The sequence below is a fragment of the Chaetura pelagica genome, unplaced genomic scaffold (assembly GCF_000747805.2).
Source record: "Chaetura pelagica isolate M959 unplaced genomic scaffold, ChaPel_1.0 scaffold271, whole genome shotgun sequence".
Classification (NCBI taxonomy): domain Eukaryota; kingdom Metazoa; phylum Chordata; class Aves; order Apodiformes; family Apodidae; genus Chaetura; species Chaetura pelagica.
In genome coordinates, this window is record NW_009952106.1 from 786,791 (window position 1) to 808,705 (window position 21,915).

The 21,915-nt window shown below is 36.8% G+C and overlaps 1 protein-coding gene across 1 annotated transcript in view; it reads left to right on the plus strand.

Moving 5' to 3' along the window:
- BTBD9 (BTB (POZ) domain containing 9) overlaps window positions 1-16,094 on the plus strand; it is a 113,531-nt gene extending 97,437 nt beyond the window's left edge. The window contains exons 10-11 of the mRNA XM_010006010.1: window positions 10,659-10,737; window positions 15,397-16,094. Coding sequence (XP_010004312.1) covers window positions 10,659-10,737; window positions 15,397-15,591 — 274 coding nt within the window. The 3' untranslated portion in view covers window positions 15,592-16,094. The remainder of the gene's footprint in view (window positions 1-10,658; window positions 10,738-15,396) is intronic.
- The last annotated feature ends 5,821 nt before the right edge of the window (window positions 16,095-21,915 follow it).

The following is a 21,915-nucleotide window of genomic DNA, read 5'->3' on the forward strand; positions in this document are numbered from 1 at the left end:
AACTATTTATTAATTCTTTTTCTAATTGTCTTACTTCCTGGGTCAATATTCATAAAGCATCTTTGGTTTGACCAGGAAGGGATTTGTTTTCCGTGTTGTGAAAGGGGATGGGATTTGGTCTGTCTGGTTTCAGGTTGCTGTGCACATTCTTGCATATTCTGCATTAGTCTTTCTTTCATCTTAGCAACTACTTTTCCCACCTGAATCTGAGCAAGGCAAGCTGCTGCCAGAGCCACTGATTTTGTGCTACCTTGTAAGTCATGTAAATTACCATGAGGATGTGCCATGGTGCTTTCAACACAGATTGCTGGTGTCATTTATCTGTCTGAGACGGCCTTCCTGCAGATTTCTTGCCTCCTGTTTTGATGACTGTGACTTTTAAAAACATATTAGTTCAACATACTGTTACCGTTGATTTGTCAACTTTGCATTAATTGGCAATATTTAATTTAGAAGTTATCAAAGCAAAGTTACGGGTTCGATAACCAGACTTGCCTTTTGCATAATTTTCATACATAGTGCTCAGCATCACCTTTCCTTCTGACACAGCTTCTCAGTCACTGGCTGCTGAGCAGTAGAGCAAAGACTTTCTTACACACATATTTGTTTGAGATTTTGTTTGAGCATCCCATTTCTAGAACTTTTCAATAGGTTTTTGTTTCAGTTTTACTTCTTTATCTTGAAGACATGAATTTAAACTATTTCACCAGTTACTTTACATGCACATTGATGTTTTATGGTAAATCTGTCAATCCATGGCCAAGTGCCAGGTCCTGCATTTCAGTCACAACAACCCCAGTCAACACTACAGGCTTGGGGAAGAGTGACTGGAAAGCTGCCTGATGGAGTGCTATGGAAGCTATGTGAGGATGCTGGTTGACACCTGGCTGAATATAAGCCAGCATTGTGCCTAGCTGTCCAAGAAGGCTAACAGCATGCTGGCTTGTATCAAGAATAGTGTGGCCAGCAGGAGAAGGGAGGTGATGGTCACCCTGTACTTGGCACTGGTGAGGCCACACCTTGAGTATTGTGTTCAGTTCTGGGACCCTCACTACAAGAAAGACATTGAGTTGCTAGAGCGAGTTCTGAGAAAGACAACAAGCTGGTGAAGGGGCTAGAGAACAACTCCTGTAAGGAGAAGCTGAGGGAATTGTGATTGTTTAGTTGGAGAAGAGGAGGCTGAGGAGAGACCTAATCACTCTCTACTGCTGCCTGAAAGGAGGTTGTAGGGAGGTGCATGTTGGGCTCTTCTCTCATGTAACCGATGATAGGATGAGAGGAAATGGCCTCAAATTGCACCAGCAGAGGTTGAAATTGGGTATTAGGAAAAATTCCTCCACTCAAAGGGTTATCAAACATTGGAACAGGATGCCCGGAGAAGTGGTTAAGTTACCATCCTTGGAGGAGGGTGGTGGAGGTATACCTTTTAAATACCTGGAGGTATTTAAAAACTGTGTAGGTGAGGCAGTTCAGGACATGCTCTAGTGGGCACTATTTTTTTTCTCTCTCTCTCTTTTTTTTTTTTTTTTTAAGAGGGTGGGTAGTGGAGGTTAAGAGTTGGACATAGTGATCTTAGAGGTCTTTTCCAACTGTTGACAATTCTGTGATTCAAAGACATCAACCATTTCACAGGCTTTTTGTTGCGTATCTCATAAATACATTGGGTAGATTCATATATACTTCAGTGAGATGGGGACCTGAGCAGCCCATTTCTGCAGCAACACGCTGCATCTGTAAGTGTTCCTTGTAGTGTAGAGGTACCAAAAATGCATGTATTCCTTGAGAGCTATAGCATGACTATACTGCTATACTTTGTTTGTACTGTGGTCACTTGTTAATATTAAAGTACATCAGTAAGATGGCAAGTTATATGTTGCATATTTTATCATTACATAACCCTACTTTGGAAATGCAGGCTAAATGTGAAGATTATGGGTAATGATCACTGTCTCTTTTAAACCTTAAAGATAATGCCTTGCCAGAATTAAATTTTTCTTTCTGACTGATCTTTAATTTGTCTTATAAAAGAAATTGTAGTCAGAATCCTGGCTGTTGAGCTGTCCTTCAACAAACAACATTGTTTTCAGTGGTCAGCCTCAAATACACAAGCTGTTGACCTTCAGTTGTTTGCCATGGAGAAGCTCTTCGATAGTGTAAGAAAACTTTATTTTGGTAGATTTATTGCTCTTTCAAGTTTATTCTGTGGTTCAGCTTTACCACAGTGCATCTTGCCCCTCTCAGATATTTGTAAATTCTGTCTTCCTCCTTCTGTGATTGATTGCATATATAGGCTAAGTATACTTAAATAATCCTCCCCATAAACACAGTTTGACCTACAGCGTGAAGCAATTCTGGAAAAGCCTGTAATCTTAAGAGGTCTTTGCCAACTATTGCTAACTGCTCAGTGTAACAGAAATCCTAATTTTCTTACTAGGAGGAGAATACTACACCTCTCTTGCATGCTGTTAAGCAAAGTGATTTTTTTATTTTTCCAGTCAGACCAGGAACAAATCTGAAGCTTCTGGGTAAGGACTTAACAGTATGGATTACTGCTTCTGCGTTATGGAAAGATTCTATGGCAGCACATTGAATTGCCTTCACTAAGTTGTAATATTCTCTCTTTGGAAAACGTCTGTACATGCATGTGCATATTCACATGCACGTGGACACTCACACACATGCACACACTGAGCACTTTTACAAATAAATATTACAGTAAGGTATCCAAATTGTAGATGTCTCCTGTGAAACTGGCCTGTTTATCTACCTGAGATAAGAAAGGAATGCCTAATACTTTTAACTGTCACTTTATGGTTATGTTGGTTTACTTTGAAATTTGTTGTTGCATAAGATCATCTAATATCCCAATGAACAGGAGATGCTCAAATGTTCATGAACTAGATGGTAAGTTACTATTTTGCCTGTAGCCCTTTCCTACAGGCAAATATATCAGTGGTATCTCCGTGTGTAGTCAGGAGGCCAGTCAAATGTTAATGTGTCACTTCTACAGTTTTGCCCTAATTAGATTGTTGATATTCACGATCTAATTTCATTAAAACTCTGGAAAGTACACATTTGCTTATCCTGACTAGAACAGGTATCGTCTTTAGTGTTACAAATATCCTGCATATGCAGTATTAAGCCATTGATTTATTCATAGTAATGTTTTTTACCAGGACAGAGCATACCCGTAAATCATAAAATGGAAGAATTATGAGATCTTTTAGGTTCATCCTTTGGGAATTTCTATACTGTGAGGTGTTTTTTTGGTTTGTTGTGGCATTTTTAGAATAATGCTCTGTCAGTTTGTTTCATATACTTGAAGGCATGGTGCTTCCATTCTGCGCTTTGCTTTTCTATCACAGTATTTTTTCTCAGTACCAGTACTAATTTGGTTCCATTATTTTTCTTGTATTCCTATAAACCAATTTTTCTTCCTTACTGGATTTCATGCACTCCAAATACATATTTATACATTCAGCCTTTTTCCCGTTATCTTGGTTTCTACTTAAACAAGTTTTGTCTGACTTTATTTTGTGATTTTTTTATCATGAGTCAAGGTTCCTCTGTTTTTTAAATTATATTTGTGAATTTTACCCAGCTCTTTGCCTATAGATTTTTAAGGTAATGAGTTACAAATTAAATACTAAAATTTAGTTTAGCAGAAACTATTGGGAGAGGAACTACATTTTTTCTGTTCTATAACATGGTAACAGAAGCAAAAGTTCTATTTGTTGTTTTTTTTCTGCTTAGTTCTCTTCAGTCTGATGTCTAAAATGCAGCCATGCATGCAGGTTAGGGTTTTTTCTAGGTGAGGTTCTGTCTGAGGTCACAAGGCTTTAGTTTTCTGACCTTGAGGTTAATAGATAATCCAGTGTCGTAGTAGAAAGGGTTGCAGTTTTCCTCCATTCCATTAGTAGACCTCAGTATGTTTGTATTGCTGTTATGAGGAGGCACATCCTGGTTGTGGAGTTTTTTTACTGTTTTATTCTTCTTAGAGACTGTGGTTCAATTTACTGCATTCCTTGGAGGTTTGACACGTCAATTAGATGTTATCGACAGTAATAGAAGGGCAGTTGCTGTAAATGTGAAGTTTTTCTGAGTGGGCCAGGAAATCACAGCCAAGGGAATGTAAGAGAGAAGTGTGATAAATACAGTGTTAGTGTACACGCTACAAAGGGACTTAATAGAGAGCATGATTCTGTCTTGTATCTAAAAATATTATTTATATATTTGCTGTTAGTCAATTATTCCATTGGTATGAAAAGTTATATAATAAAAATAGCTTACAATCTGTTGTAGGATTAAGGGGGGGAGGAATCTTCAAAGTTGAAAGCATCCCACTAGTTGCATTACTGGGTATGTTAGTGTGTTGGATGGCTTTTCATATCTTTGCTCTCTATATGAACATCAAGAGCAGGTAATGAATAAGCACAACAAAACCAATTCAACCTCAAGGATTGTGCAAGCTTGTTTTCTGCATGTGTGCTCTGGAGTACATAAAAGTGTGTATGATGAACTCATAGTCAAGTTACTCAAGTTCAGAGCCTTTGCCACCACTGCCATTCCCCAAGGAGTATGTGTAGATACTCCATGCACAGTTCTTGCTGCGGCTTATGTTGTTCTGCCAGTCACCAGCAAATTGCTAGTAATTTAAATTTTGTGTAAAAACTTAAAAATTGTATTTTTGTAAGTACATAAAGACAGCCTGTTGTAATTGAAAAAACACGAGAGCAAGCTAAATCATATGAGTGCACAGCTTACCTGGTACAAAAATGCTACTGCTTGCCTACATTGGCATGTGGTTATATTTGAACATTAGTTAGTACATTTAGTTGGAAAAGTAATTACTACGTTTAGCTTTATCATTGCTCAATTTGAGTGTATTTTAACATTTTCTTTATGTAATATTTTTTCTAAACCAACAAAAATGTCAGCACTGAAGCCATTAAAGCAGGGGTTACAACAAAGAGTCTTTTACATTAGAAGCTTTATTAAGATGTCAGAAAGTTGGTATAGACTTTGTTAAATCTATTTTATGTCAGAATTTTTATTCTAATAGGTCTGCTTTATCAAGCCCGCATTTGGTTTCTACAATAAATTATATGCAATAAAACATTTAAGCAGTATAGTGTTCTTACAGAGGACAGATATTTTCTTTGTATTTGTTGGAGGGACCAAACATAGGGCAGAAATAACTACAAATTTTGTTCTAATGCTTTCAGAATTATTTGTTCCTTGTGGGCAATATCTTTGGAATAAAAACTTTTGAGGGGATTTTTCCCAAAAGTTGGGAATACATATTTTTACTTGTCAACATATAAAGATGTTATTTAATAAATACTGTGACAGGTGATTTTTAGTATTTATTATTCTCATTTTATTTCTCTTAAACATTTTTATTCTCTCTTCCTATAGTACTTCAAGTCCTTTCTGGGTTGTTTTTTTTTCCTTATTAGTCTGGATAAAATATATTTGCTATTTAGCATTTTTAGAGCACACTTCTGTATTTTTTGTAGGTACTCAAAATTAGAGTTTAGGATGGTATTCATTGGTAAAGGAAGGGGTATAACACATAAGCAGCACATATTATGGTAATTCTTGAGTCTCTGTTGGCTTGCTTATGTGCACATAATTTTTTACTTCGCTGCATCACATGCTATTTACATACTGTCTTGTTTACATCAATCCCGTCGTCAGGCTGATGTACAGAAAGACAGCACGACTCTTCTTCCCCTTTCTATCATCTGCTTTTACAAATATCTCCTCACTGTTCCATCATAATTAATGCTATATTTCATTTTAAAAGAATGTAATCACAGTTGAAAAAGTCTGCATCCAAATAAGTGTTTTATCACTGTAGAACGAGGCATATGTGCACAAGCACTCAAAAACAAAATGGAGGTTACTTGGTAATTGGCATTTTTCAGGGTGTGTTGTTCATTTCCACATTTGCTTCCAACCCTGCTTTGTTTTGCCTCTTGGAGTAAGGAGCAGAAAATGGAGGTTGTATGTCACCTTGGAAAGTGATGAGACACAGTGTGCACACACAAAATGTATATGCTTAGCCAAAAATAAGCCATAATACTAATATGATATGTTTATTACAGCTTGATGAATGTTTGTTACATGTAACAACTTTCTCTTTTGTCTTTTACATCTTTGGCCTGAGCTTGGGTTCAACTATAATTGGTGTCTACAGATGATCCCACAGTGTGGTAGTACTCTAGTGCCAGTGGGTCATTAGAAAACTTCAGGAAAATACAATCTTCCACTTCTTTCTTAATTCATTCTTTCTGAAAGAGAGGGAAATAATGGGGGTCACTATTTATATCCTATTATAGGTGATAAATCTTTAGAAACGTAGCAGCTTTTCATAGAAATAACTAGGCAAGGATTCCAAATGCTGAGAGAAGCCATTAAATTCTTGAAGAGATGAACTGCTATTTTGGAGCTATAGATCGCTTAAGCAATTTACCCGCTCATCAGTTTTTCTTGCATTCTTCTTGCAGTAGCCTAGTACAGAAAAAGACAGGAAGAAAAAGGAAAGTGGAGGGGTTTCTAATTATTTTCTTCTTCCTCTGAATAGAATATGGTGAAGAGATTGTGGGATGCACAAAGCCATTGAGTTTTCAGTGACAGCTGTTGCTGTTGGAGAAATGAAAGCACTTGGCCCAAGAGTCTGTTTATATCTTTGAGCAGAGAATGTGATTTTCATTGCAAGGAGCTCTAAGTAAGATAGGCAGAGTCAGAGAATAAGAGAGCAAAAGATAATTATCTAAATTATGTTCAGGCTATTATAGAAGACGAATATAGTTAAAATGTAATTAAATATGACAGGCTCACAGGATGCAAGCACGGCTTTGGAATGCTAATCATCAATTACTGCATCTCCTTAGGGGAGTCAGGCAGAATGAGAAAGTTAGAAGTCAGGTGGCTGAGGTGAGATGTAAAGTGTTAAATAAAACACTGCAGGACAGTAACAAGGCTAATTTCTTTTGGAAAATGGAGCTGTGGTATCAGGAGACCTTTGCTAGGCAAACAACTTATGCTGCATTTCAGCTTGCAGACCATGGTATATAAATCATAAGTAGGCTGCTAATCCTGAGATGTAAACCTTATCTTTAGGTAGTGATTTTTTTCTGTTGTAAAAGTGGTGACCAGGACTGCTACAGATTAAGCAGCAGATCTAAAATGAAGCAACCAGCAGGACACATACAAAAGCAGAAAAAAAGATCAGTGCTTCCTGAATATGTAAAAAAATTAAACCCTGAAAAATCTATTTGTTATAGGGTCACTAAGAATGACTACAGAGATACAGACATTCCGAAGACAACATGTCAGTTAATGGGAGAAGTAAATTCTGATAGTTTCTTTATGACCATGTCCTAGGTAAAGAACTTAAAAGATTCGTTTGCTTGGCATATGGGGAGCAAAGGTGATGAAATGGCATCTATTGCACAGAAGTAGCTAATCCCAGTCCAAAAATGAGGTGCTTTTGATATGTTTTAATGCTGATGTTCCTGGAGTGCAGTGACTTACATATGAATCAATACCAGAGCTATGTATAAAGTTTGAAGGAAATTTTTGTAAAGACCATCAAAAGTGATTTTGAGGATAGAAAGACTAGCTCTTATGAGGAAAATATAAAATAAGCACATATTCACAGCATGACTACACAAATGGCATGACTACAAAATAATTTGCAAAATAAAATTTCTACAGAGAAACTGAGATTATTACAATAATACCAGAAGAGATAACCAGTAGTAAAAGAAGATTAAAAAGAAACTTAAGGCTTACCTATGATGTCTTAAATTGAACTGAGGAGCACCACTGAGCAATTATTACGGCTTGATACATAAATAGAAGTCTTACTGAATTTGTTCTATCAGTGAAAAATGCGAAAAGAAGGCAGATATGCCTTGACAATGTTCTGTCAGTAATCTCTCATCCCATGTGGCTTTAGCTACACTTAATAACTCTTTGCTGTATAATTATATCTGTGCTGGAGAGGTATTCCTTTGTATATATCAATGTTCTCAAATACAGTAAAAATCAGTGCGATGTCCTAGTAAAGGTTTATCTTACTTATTTCAAAAGAGAGTTTTTTTCAAATCCACTTGGCTTGTTTTCTACTTTATTTTTTCCTTTTTGATAAGGAAAGAAACTAAGCAACCTAACTTTCTCATTATCCCATTACGTTCTAATTCTCTAGTGGCAATATTCTTGAATTTTAATAACTTGAATTTTAATAATGCTTCTATAATTTATCTATAATTTTTACTTTTATTTTTCCAATGGTAAAGGAATAAAATGGACACATACCAGAACAACAAATGTTCTTAGGGCCAAATTTATCAAAATCTATTTCCCTTCAAGTCTCAAATACTTAAGATTTTTTTTTTTTTTTCTATTTTATCATGTTTTAATATTAATAAAATATTATTATTAATCCTAACAACAGCACTGTAGCAGAAGGTAAGGACTCTTAATGCAGTGGCAAGTGAAAGAACTTTAAAGCTTCTTGGAGGAGCTGATCTGGATGTGCATTGTCAAAAGGTTATTCAGAGGCCTTTTTCTTAGCCTCTCACTATCTTTCATGATCTTCAGCTGTCTTCCCAGAGAGATGCATTTGTTTCCTTCTTGTCACTTCATACAGTAGACAGTGGCATTTACTATCATTTTTGGAAAATCTGCACTGAACTCTTGCAGTATTTGACCAGTGCTCAGATTTACTATCAACACACACACATTTATATTCCATTCTATGATCCTAAATTCACCTGTGTTCTTGTCACAGAACACAAACTCTACCTTAGAGGTTTGGAAGGCATAGACTGTTCTTAAAAATGTCATTAGTATTCTAAGCTCTTGTATTTAGACTAGCTTTAGAATATTTTTAAAACCTTAAGTAGGGAAATATCTTTTTTATATCATCATTCTCTTTGCCTCTACAGTGCATGCATGTATATGTGAAAGCATATGCATAATGCAAGCCATGACAATTTTTTGTTACAAGAAGTAGTGTTGCAGTAATCTGACTGTCCCAGCCACTCCTCTTTGGGTCTCTTTACAACAAGGTAGCAGGTGATGTTTGTCCATGAAGATTAATTGCCTGGGTGTACTAGAGTAATAGGAGAAGGAAACTCAAGAATTGTTCTCCCATTCCAGGGAAAAAAAAAAAAGAAAAAAAAAAAGTTTAAATCCTAACAATCTTTCAGATCTGAAGAAATTCAATAAAATGGCTCATTCTCATTTTGTATTTTACTTAGAATTTGAAATAACAACCTGAGCTTTAAAATAAAGGGGGCATAGTCACATAAGTATAAATAAACCATGCCATTGGATAGATAACTGCTGTACCTTTGAGGCTTGACACAGACTGCATCTTTCTATTATGATGAGTAGCTAGTTACATCGATCGTTTCACGCAGAAATACTAGTAAACTACCTGAAATTAGGTCTTGATTTGGCTCATAATCTTCTTTAAGCAAATACAACCTGATAGTGGTGATTAAAAGTAATAGTCAACTTAATTAAACCCAGAAATGCTGTTTGTGACAATGAGGTTTTCCTGCTAAGGGAAAATTCAAGTGCCTGACAAATAGTCAGCAACTACACTGTTTGTACCGTCAAGCTTTGGGATAGTCTACTGGTAGCAAGTGGTGTTTTATTCCAGTTTTTCTTCGGCCCGTTATTTCTTATATGAACACTTCTGAAGGTATTCTGAACACATTCAGGAAAACGATCCAATGTTTTTCTTCTGTAGTGAGTTAATCAAGTTAGACTTAACTGCATTTTATTTCTGAAGCCTTCTGTGATAGTTTTGCTGAAAAGTTAAATTCTGTATCTAGCTTTCATGTTTTATGAGTATAAAATAATTTGAATTCTATTATGTTCAAGTACTAATCTAATGTAGTGGAAGACTGGCACCAAACAAGTTCCTATTACTCTTTTTATTTCTTCTGTTTTACTCAGTGTGTTCTGTAAGCACAAAGGTACAGTAGCAGTTGTTGTCCTTTTCCTGCTGTGTATCAGGCTTGAGGTGTTGTACCTCAGCCTGACCCAGAAGAGTGTGAATGAGGAAGGAATATTATACTGGTGACAATCTACCTCTGGTGTTCTCAGTCTAGCCCAAACAATTCTACGGCTCATGGGGGTATGTCTGTTCTCCCCAGTGCCTCTCTGTCAGGATGGGGAAATCCTCACAACCTGAACTGTGAAGAATGCTTTATGTCATTCATATTTTACTGGCAGGACCTTGGCCTAAATGAGGGAAGCTTGGCTCCTCTGGCTCCACTGCTTTACTTAGAGTGGGAGGAGTGTTTTTGAGAGCTTGGGTGGTTTTTTACCCTAGAGCTAGAATTATCTTTAGCCAAGCTCTGATTATTTCTCATTAGTAGTTAACAGATGGATGCATTTACTTTTATTTGTCTAGTATCAGATGTATATTAAAACACATAAGCAGAGTCAGAGCATTGAAAAATAAAAATTAACAAGAAGTGCTGGAAATTCAGGTGATGAAAAATGATTCTCTGTTTGCCCTGTTAAGTAATAATAGCATGTACTGTCACTTGAATGGATTCTCTGTATATTTTACTGCAAGCTGTTGTGACTGTGTTTAGTATTTGTATGTCTTTCTGGATTTTTTGTAGATCCTGGCAAACAATCACTTTCGATAAACAGCCTGCATCTTTTATCAGAATAGTTGGAACTCACAACACAGCTAATGAGGTAAGGAACTTCTAAGAAAACCTTTATTCTTTATGAATATACCAACTACAGTTTTTCATATCTTGGAATGAAATTGATAATGTCTTCTGAAATGTACTTGATTCATTATTTTTTCTCTGGCAGTCTACCAATCTAAGAATGAATACTTTTCTCATTTCACCATTTGTGAACTGTGTTATCATCTTCACAGGGAACCGAAGGGCTGTTGCCAGTCTGGGGAATATTTTGGGGGTTTTACAGACAAAGCACAGTAAAGCGTTTATTGTTTTGATCTTTCCATAGTGCCATCAAACATTCCTAGTGGGTTTCATTTAAAATTAATCCTTAAATTTTGATGAGTGATGAAAATACCATTTTAGTGCACTAGAGAAAGGTCTATAGTCTCTGATTACTTTGTTTTATTAACTTTTTAATTAATAAAACATTTTAAAAAATCATTCTTCATAAGAAAATCTTATTTGCATAAGATTCTTTTATAATTAATTTTAATACCCTGTTAATCAGTTAACAGGGTATTGGCCAAACCAAGAGACTTTTTTCAATTCATATATTTTTCCCTAACTGACCAAGTCTGATATCATCCTGTTTTTTGCTTACTTGTGCTTCTGTCTTTTGTAATTGTTGTATATTGTCTCAGATGAAGTCCAGATATTACAGTTGACTTCAGTGAAACAATTTGCAATATGTGAATTTCAGAATATATGGAAGTCTTTGTGAGATGAGAATGTTACATCACAAGAACGTAAGAGGCACCAAAAGCCGCTGCTCCTGTGCGTATGCGTCTACATCTCCCATGTGTAGTTCAACTCAAAACATTATAGTTTCCACACTTCACAATGAACTTTGGACAGCACTATTACATTTTAGTAATTAGAGTTTCTCAGCTCTAGGAGTCAGGATTTCTGGTCATATTTAGCATAGAGAATCATAGAGTCATTAAGTTGGGAAGGGACCTCAAAGATCATCAAGTTCCACCCCCCCTGCCATGTGCAGGAACCCCTACCACGAGACCAGGTTGCGCAAACCCTCATCCAACCTGGCCTTAAAAACCTCCAGGGATGGGGCATCAACAGCCTCCCTGGGCAACTCATTCTAGTTCCTCACCACCCTTATAGGGCAGAATTTCTTCCTAATATCTAACCTAAATCTCCCCTCTCTCAGTTTAAAACCATTACCCCTTGTCCTAGCACTATCTTCTCTGATGAAAAGCCCCTCCCCAGCTTTCCTGTAGCCCTTCAGGTACTGGAAGGTGCTATAAGGTCTCCCTGGAGCCTTCTCTTCTCTAGGCTGAACAACCCCAACTCTCTCAGCTTGTCTTCATAGCAGAGGTGCTCCAGGCCTTTGGTCATCTTGGTGGCCCTTCTCTGGACCCTCTCCAACAGGTCTATATCTTTCTTGCACTGATGGCCCAGAGCTGTACAGAGTATTCCAGGTGGGGTCTCACCAGAGCAGAGGGGCAGAATCCCCTCCCTGGCCCTGCTGGACACACTTCTTTTGATGCAGCTCAGGATGCAGTTGCTCTCTGGGCTCCAGCACACACTGGCAGCTCATGTCAAGCTTCTTACCTACTACCATCCCCAAGTCCTTCTCCTCAGCCCCTCCCCCAGCCTGTATTTGTGCCTGGGGTTGCACCGACCCAGGTGCAGGACCCTGCACTTGGCCTTGTTGAACTTCATGAGGTTGGCATTGGCTCACCTCTCCAGCCTGTCAAGGTCCCTCTGGATGGCGTCCCTTCCCTCTAGGGTGTCAACCACACCACACAGCTTGGTATCATCAGCAAACTTGGTAAGGATACGCTCAATCTCACTGTCCACATCACCAACAAAGATGTTAAACAGCACTGTTTAACATATGGTTCTTAAGCATTGAATGAATTGTCAAACAGCATTGTTTGTGTCCAATGGCTGCAAATTAGCATATTCATTTTACTGTAATAGTTACAAAACTACTCCCTCCCAATTCTACTAATGCATACTTTTGAACTTTGAAGGACAATCTATACATCCCAAAGGGAAGAGTTGATTTTTAGAATTGAAAAAAATCCCATAACATTTCCCCATGTTGTGAATGATTTTATCTTCTAAACTCTTCTTTTCCTTTGCCATGTTTTTCAAGTTTTGAAAGACAAGATGTTAACAGATTTTTTGACCTGGCATTTGAAAGAGCATGATAGAAGTGTCACTTTTTGTTTTCTTGAGCTTCCAGACATCCTACTTTTATAAAGAAAAGTATTATTTTCCCTCAGTCCTTGCCATCATTTATTTGTCAGACAGGTCACGTGATATTTTGACTGTGTACGTTTTATCTTGTTATTCCTTTTCAGTATTACTGACCTGGAAAGGACACCTAGTTGCTAATGTGAGAGCTTTATCTTACAAATTACTGCACCACTGTATGTGTTCTTGGCCTTCCTGCTGCGTATGTTGGACTTTTCTTAAACTATCCACAAGAAGTATAACACGCCCGTTGATCACAGGATGATGCTGAAGTGTCATCTCTCATGTCTTTTGAAAGAAACACATGCAGGATTGTTTGTTGTAGTAATACTGTTCTGAAATACATAGTTGCAATGAAGCAGATGAGCTTAAATGTACTTCTTTGTCCTCTGCTTCTTTCACAAGCTATATTCTCTAAATGTTGAAGTGGCGGAGTAATAGAAAATAATATTGTAAATTCATAGGCTTGTTGATGTGCCAGATGCTGAGTTGAGCATTAAGGATTTAGTGTGAAAGGATTGGTAAAAACAAAAGTTTTAACTTCAGAAACAGGTACTTCAGACCTTATAGACTAGTATTAGCTAAATTTCAGTGCTATCCATACTGTATTCAAAAGGCATGTGTCACTATGTATGTGAAGTTTTAAATGAGAAACATTATTGGTGTGGGAAACAATAGAAATATGGAATCTTCTGACTTGGAGATCTCCCTCTTGTTGGTTAGACTGTGCTGCTTTTTAAGGAAAACAGTGTCTTAACAAGGTGCACTGAGGAGATAATGTTCTTTTCTGCAAATCCCAATGCTAAGTGCAACTGGAAAAATGGCAGTAGCTGTTACTTGAAAAAAACACGGGAGTGGGATGGGTATAAAAGGGGCTTCTCAAGAAGTGGAGCTGAATGCCAAAATTGGCTTCTCAAGAACTGTAACAGATGGAGAAAATTGGTTCCACTCTAGAAATGAATTCAGCTTTAGAAAAAAACTTGCCATAAGAAATGCAGAGAAAAAGCATTTTGTGCACATGTGTGGGTACAAGTGTAGATTTATAATCTGTTCATATATATATATATAAAAGACATAGTGATGCATCTTTATATGAGCGTGTGTGTATATGTAGAAGTATAAACATGCATCATTATGTATCTGTATAATAACTGGGAATTCTTACACTGAGAGGCACGAGAAAATATAATGAGGATTAAAAAAAAACAGTGACTGAATTTTTTTTTATTCATTTCATGAATGTTGTCAGAATTTGAATTAACTAGCTACCTCCTCAGAAAAGACCCAGGGGCTATTGCAGACATGTCACTGCAGACATCTTGAGCGGGGATGGTCTGAAAGAGTAGCAGGATTTTCAGTTGTACTGAAGAAAAGTTAGAAAATAAAATATTCTGTAGGCTTGTATGAATGTGTATTATACTCATATCTTTTTTATGGTATTTGATTTTGCCCATATTAACTTGAAAGGGTCCTGGAAAGACCAGTTAAGATTATAAGAGTTTAGTTTTGTTTGTGAGAAGAGCTTTAAAGACATGATCTACTTGCAAGAAGAATGACAGAAGAGGTCACAAAAGCATGCCAAAAATTTTTTTCTTTAAAACTACAATGCATGAGAAAACAGCAAATTTTAAATCAATATAAGAAAAGATTTATTTGTTTAGTTTGTGGCAACGCTGTGCATTTTGTAGCAATTAGAAAATCATGTGGAAATAAGTTTTGTAACAATTTTAAGGTGTTTCTCCCTTCTTCTCCCAGGCACTATAAAAATGTAGAGCTAAGAGTAAGTAAAGTAGAAAAGAAATAGGAATAAACGCTTAAACAGACAGTCCTCTGAGATGAAGTCGTGTATAGTGGTCCCAGGTATTGTCTGAAACATCAAGAAACAATCACTGATTGAAATGGAATATTTCATCTGATGAAGCAGCAGCCTCCTTGGACACTGTGAATGCATTCCTACATACTGTGTCTGTAGAGCTACCATTGCTATTACAGCAGAGGGCAATCTTGAAATAGAATCATATTGGTAATCATTTAAATTTCATTTCTAGTGTGTATGAAGATTCAGACTTTTGAGGAAGTAATTAGATCATAAGATACATTTAAGACAATTAATATAATTGTTCTTGTCATCCGATAGCATGTAGTAGATATTTATGCTACTCCTCAAGGAAAAAAGTAATTTACAAATATCTCTATCCACTTTCTGATTTTTAGTGCTGTATTAAAGTTTGGTATAATTTGAAGGCCTTCTCTTGCTCCACTTTTATAACCTTATAATGTTTATGACTTGTCGACAGATGTTTTTGACCTCATGCTGAAATGTTCTAATATGACTTTGGCACTGATATGGCCTGGTTCTTCCATACAGATTTCACCTTACTTTGATTATGCTTTTGCCAGCGTTTAATTGTTTTGCCTTTTCTTCATTCTTTGTTCTCTCCAGGTATTTCACTGTGTGCATTTTGAGTGCCCAGCACAAAACAGTAACCACAAGGATGAGAGTAGTAAGGAAGTGGCAACAACGGACGTGGGGAGTGCTGGACAACAGGTTGTTTCTCGCCCTGTTCGAGCTGCAAGCACTAGTTCCCTGCCTTCCCCTCCTGGATCCACCTCACGTTCACATGCCCACCAACCGTAAAGGAGACTGAAAGGAGACTTTTGCAGCCCCATTGACACTATATGAAGTTATTCAGAACCATCTTTTGCTGGCATCTTTTCTTTCCTTTTCTCTGTGAACAAAGGGGACCATGTCTGAAAGCTGGAAATGCTGAAATAGAAAACACTTTTCCCAAGGACATGAAGAGACTGCTTCCCTCTCCTCAATTTGTTCAAATCAGGCTGATCTCCAAGAGGGGAGAAAATAGGTCTTCAATCTTCATAAACTACCCCATTAACACCCTACCTCTTTAACCAAGGTGAGGAGAACAGACGGAAATAAAAGGCAGAGCTACAGTGAAAATGTAAAATTACTTGAGCAGAATGGAGGGCATATGAAATAAGTATTTGTTTCTTGAAAGCTTCCATTAGCAAAGAAAATGTTTATGGAGCACATCGATCCAGAATATATGTTCTTTTTAAATGTTATTCTTCAATCATATTCCTTTGTAACTAGTAATCTGCCTTCTAATTTTTTTTTACTCTGTATTCCACTTTGCATCAGTTTTGGCTATACCAAATGCTGTGCAGTAGATTAAGGAAGTATCAAACATGTTTACCTGCTGAGAAGCAAATTCCCTGTTCATCAGCAAGGTGACAGGAAAAGCTTTCGTGATACCAACAGACTAATTAATGGATGCTAATTAATGGATGCTATCTTAATCTTGACCTTAGGTGACTTTTCAAAGTATGAAATTGCATTTCTTACACTCAAAAAGGAAATTCCTAAATCAAGCATCTGTCATGAATAAAAAGTTTTTCACTCCTGAAGATTATTATTTTTACCAGTATTTCTAAGAAAAATTGCAACAGATCATCAAAAACAGTTGATTTAGAAAAGTGAAACTTCATCTGGTCACTGAAAAGCAGTTGTTCAGGATACCAAAAAATAAATAAATTTGCAGATACTTAATTTTTTCCAAGACAAAAATATTTTTTCCAGTCTAGAGCTAAAATTCAAAGGTTGTGTGTGCATAAACTTTTTTTCATAAACTTCATATGATGCTTTTCCACTGTACTGTAAAAGATCTGGCTCTTACTTTACAATCACAGAATTGGTTATCCACCTTTGTCTGTCCCGATTACATTGCCTGCTACTTTGCTTTTTCTGAGTGTTTCCACACTGATGATGGTGCAGTCTCTTACTCTCCAGATCTATGTGACTTTTAGAAAGAGCTCTTTGTCTTTCAGTAAGAGATAAAGTGATTTTATATTAAGACAAACGCAGATGTAATTGGCAAAATTGATTAGGAGATTTATTACCCCTCACGAAGTATATTATATTGGAAATGTCAGCTATCCAGTTTTATGAACTTGGTATTTCCTGTGGTGACAAATAGCCTTGTCAGAAGAAAACAAAGCTAGTGTAGAATAAATATGGCTTTTCTTTGCATAACCATAGTGATAAAATGAGTTATATCAACATAGCAAATAGAATGTTAATTTATCACAATACTTAATTTGAAAGAATTTCCCTGTTGGATACTGGTTGTGCCAGAAACAAGAAGAAATATAACAAGTGGTAGCAATGAATCGGTAGAAACTTCAAAGGAGAAAAGCTTCCTTTTTCTTGTTTCAAATAAAATTGATTAGATTTTATCAACAATGTTATAGTATTTTTCATTGCTAAATTGCAGTGGAGTTCTGATATTTGCCTACAGCTCCTTCCCTTCCCACTGCTGCCTTCCGACTTGTGAGTGTCTGTCAGTGCAGATGCATTGTATACAGTTCATAATATGTGCCACAGCTGCCTCAGGCAGCAGGATACTCAGAGACAGGGTACTGCTGGTGCTGGCCAGCACCTAGTCTGGGGTGCTGGTTATCTTATAGCTTAACAACCTTGGAGTATGGAAGAACTGAGACCAGCTACTGGGGACACAGCTCTCTTGTAGAAGTGTAGGTCCAGAAAGTTGTGGGGTTAGTTAAAACCAGAAAACGTTTCTATTCTGGTTATAATCCAGCTGGAGCCACTGAGATACATGAAGCATATCTTGTCTTTGGTAAGTCCTTCCATGTCAGTGGTGGTATTTCTTTGCAGTTTGATCAAACAAGTTAGCTTTTCTCAAGCTGTGGATAAGCAAAGGGCATAACTTCCTAGCTGTTAGTCTTTAGTAGTCACCAATGTAGAGGTTGTTTAAAAATTGTTTTTTAAAGTTTCTGTCAGCTGCTCTGAGTCTAGGCTCTCGGAGAAAGAACAGGATTTTCAGTTTATAATCTTTGATATGCACAGTTAATTTTTATGATATAAATATGTCTTGTAGACTATAAGCCATTGCAAATCTTTTTTATCTTGTCCTGTGACTCACTGCTGAACAGAAATGTCTATTTATTTCCCATGACATTCACTCTCTGCCAATAATCTGAACGAAGAGATCTGAGAGATTCCCAAGCAAAAACTGGCAGTTCTTATAGACCCTCCAGTTCCCTCCTCCAAAAAATCAGTCAAAAAACAGCTTTGCATTGTCCCTTCATACAGATCAATAGAAATTGTTAGTATTAGACTGGTTCTCAGTCACACATGGCCTTTCTCACAGTCTTTATTTTCTAATGTTAGAGTTACTCTTTGAAACTGTCACTGAGGCAAGTCCAGTGTGATCACAGAGCTCCCAGGCTTTTCAGACAAGCCTTGGCACAGCTCCACATTTTCGTGTGAGAATCCTTTACCTTTTTGTTCTAAGAAATAATGTTGAAATGTTTAAGGGGCCTTAACTCTTCTTGGTCTTCTAACACTACCAGCCAACAAACACATCTAGTATCTGTATTGCTTAGTGTACATCTCTGTCTTAAACATTGTGTCAGCAACATATTACTAGAGACAAAAGAAGAAACCACACAGAACTCATTTGTGGTTTGGTGTCAATGTTCTTTCTAATTATTGTCTAATTTATTGACTTCATACTGCAGGTGTAGTTCTTGGTATATTATTCTGAAATACTTGTTTTCTTCTTTTCTTTTTTCCCTTTCAGTGAAATTAAGTTGTGCTTTTACAGCTTATTTCATCGCTTTGATAAACCTTGATACTACTATAATTATTCAGAATTGTATTAGATTTCTACATAATGGAACTAACTGTGTTGTCACTATTGAGCAGTTATTTCTGTTTAGCACTTTGGTATCTTTAAATTCCCTAGGCCTCGTTTTCTTAGTTTTTCTTCCACAAGTTGAATTCAGGTATAGACTCAACTCATATGGCACTCAACAAAGCTCTTTCTAAAGTCTCTTTAATTAATTAACTTATTCCAAATGCATTTAGAAGATTTTTATTCACAGAAATGTATGGTCAAATATCAACTCCTTAAAACTGATTTATCAGGGAAAATTAATTTCTGAAGTGAGCAAAAGTTGTGCAACTCTGTTTTCAAGCCATTGCCAGTCACCTCTAAAAGAAGCTTGAATTACATGAAATTACAATGAGATAAGTTAATCTAAATCTAATGTTAAAGACAATACAGAGGAGCAATCACCAATTTTGTTAGAGAAAGAACTGTTCTTCATTGTAGTTTTCTTCCTTTAGAACTCCATTTCTTTCTTCTTTACTTCATGAAAATTGTTTTTTCTTGGGTTTTTTGGCAACTCATGAAAGAGCTCAGTGCTTCTCAGCATTGCTGAAAAATTCAAATCAGTTTAATGCATCTCCATCTTTTCTAATGATAACATTAAATTAGAGAATTTTCAGTTTAGTATCTGACTTGATGAGAGTTGGTTTCCATGCAAGAAAGCAGAAGATGTCTATAATTGTTCCACTTCAAGTAAATTAAATTTTCCAGCCAACTGCATGCAAGCATCTACTCATTTTTCAGCAATGTTTTGTGCAGCTAGAGTCAGTGTGAAAATTAGAAGACAAAGTTAATGCCATCCTTGTCTGATACCTGCATGTTAGTAGCTCTGGTTCTACAGTGATGCCCACTCAGAGAAACTCAATAAGGAATTAGATGAGTTTTCACAGAAAGTAGACATGCTGCCATACATTGCAGTTCTCTATGGAAGTATTAATTGGCTTATATTTTGACATGTGTTAATATACTGTCAAATGGACTAGTGAATGCATTGGTAATTGTGTTACTGTGGCTGGAGTAGTCAGCAGATATTCAGAGCCAGTAAAAGTTAATGTACTGAAAAGTAAATGTTATGTCATGATGTTACTTGCCATAGGAGGTACTAAACTATAGAAAATATATCAGAAATAGTTTGTAGATCCCAAAGGATGCCCAAGGCCTGGCTCCCATCCACATCTCTCAGTTAATGGTATATTTAGGTTAGAATCCTTAATTCTGTCTGAACTGGTTGTTGTTGGTTGTACTTGTTCAATCAGATATATATACAGAAGCTCCACCAAGCTTTGTTCTGTTCTGAATACAGAAATGAAGGTCCTGGGTCAAGTTTTAGGAGTACCTAAATATTCATATATATATATATGTGTGTGTGTCTGTCTCTCTGTGTGTGTATATATATATATATGTTAAATTAAGCTAGTGCCTAATTATTTAGCTGGAATTTAGAACAGTTTCTAAAGCTCCAAAACTAAAAAAAAATAATTCTGTGCAGGTGTGTGTGGAAAGCTCCCGTTGCATATGGCTATTGCAGGAAGTTGAAGCTGTGGTTGCTTAAAAAGTGCAAGTGTCTAAACAAGGTGTTGGTGAGCAGATCCAAAGCTGGCTTTTGCCCAGCTGTCAGGTATTGGCCATTTGGCTGTAGTGAGGTGTGTAAAACAGAACAGGTTAAACACTCATCTCAGGCAGGAGTGCAGTCCAGAGAACACACCTGAATTCCTCCTTGTGTGCATGGCTTGCAGCATCTGCAGAGTGAGCCTCCTAAGACTTTTGTTAACTGCTCAACAGAACCCTGCAGACTTTTCTTGGGCCCTTCAAAAGTTTTTATTGCAAAGCTTTGTCTGAGGTAATGTCAAAGTCCCACCCATATTCCATGATAGAATCTGGGTCTGTGTTTAATGGGTCTGAAAATGCTTGCTAGAAAAATGGTTTTAAAGTCACCCTGCAACTTTTCTTAGATAAAGCAAGCCCGAATTAAAAACTGTTAAGTGTAATGCAAGGAAACTGCACATATCTGTCATTGACCAATAGACTGACTACCAGTACAACCACATACCAGTTCTATGATACTGCATGTGTTTAATTACTATGATATGTACAAATGGTGGAAGGAAGTGAAGAATCAGCTCCTTGACATTAGACGTTATCACCCAGTCACACTTCAGAGAATTACTTCTTTTCCCATTCCTTCCAGCCTAATAGAATAACACAGCTTAGCATTCTGAAAATAATAATAATAATTGATTAATTACATAAATGTAATGGGAAGTGAATTTTGGATTGCTTAGGCTAAAGATCTCATACTGCACAAGTATAAACACCTCTCAGGTACCTCCTGCTATCGTAGGCCTGGGCTCTTAAAGAGGAGGAGAGCTGCATTGTTGGTGCAATCCAAGTACTTTTCCTCATTGCAACTTTTACTCATCTATTTCATATTTATCATCTTGCCACATCCATTATCTTTGTGCAGATACTCATCCCTCGATTAAAAGAAGGTAACATAGTTTCTTATTATTTTCAGAATTATCCAGTGACTCTTGAGAACTGGGAGATACACATCAACAACCTCAGTCTAAATTATGCAGTCTGATACAAAACTGACCTCTACTGTCTCTTAGAGCAAATTCTGTGTGTCCAAATGCCAGATGACTCCTGAAATACCAAGTTGGGCAGTATTACTGTTCAGATGAGGGTTTGTGCACCTAAAACTATGTGCCATGTAGTCCAAGCAAACAGCAGCTATCGCAGCTTCTTTCTGTAGAGGAAGCAGAGAACTTGCACACCTACCAGGAATTACTCATTTCCTTCATAGAATTTTTGGTCTACATAACCTGTCTGTCTTCTCCATACTCCTGAGCCACAGCCACTAAGTTATTTATGGCCAAAACCTAGAATCCAGTAAATGTGTTTAACAATAGATGTTAAGAACTTTTTGTCTTTACATTAAAAAAAATAGTTTATGCTTTTGAGGCACAGTTAGGCCACAGAATTGGTTTTTTTGACATCTTCTGTATCTGTTACAATAACAGTTATTTTGAGCTCCTAAAAGATAGTAGTATCTTCACAGGAATTTCTCAGAGATTTGTCACACTGCAGAACAGCTTTTGAAACAGTCATGGCAGATTCATTGCTGGAGAACAGGTGCAGTTTATTCTGCTTTCTGTAGTCCAGGATTCCATTTGGGTCATTCCTGTAAGTTTGTCGGTGCCATTTTTAATAACGGGGACAACAGTGTTGCATGATTTGGATGTCACTTA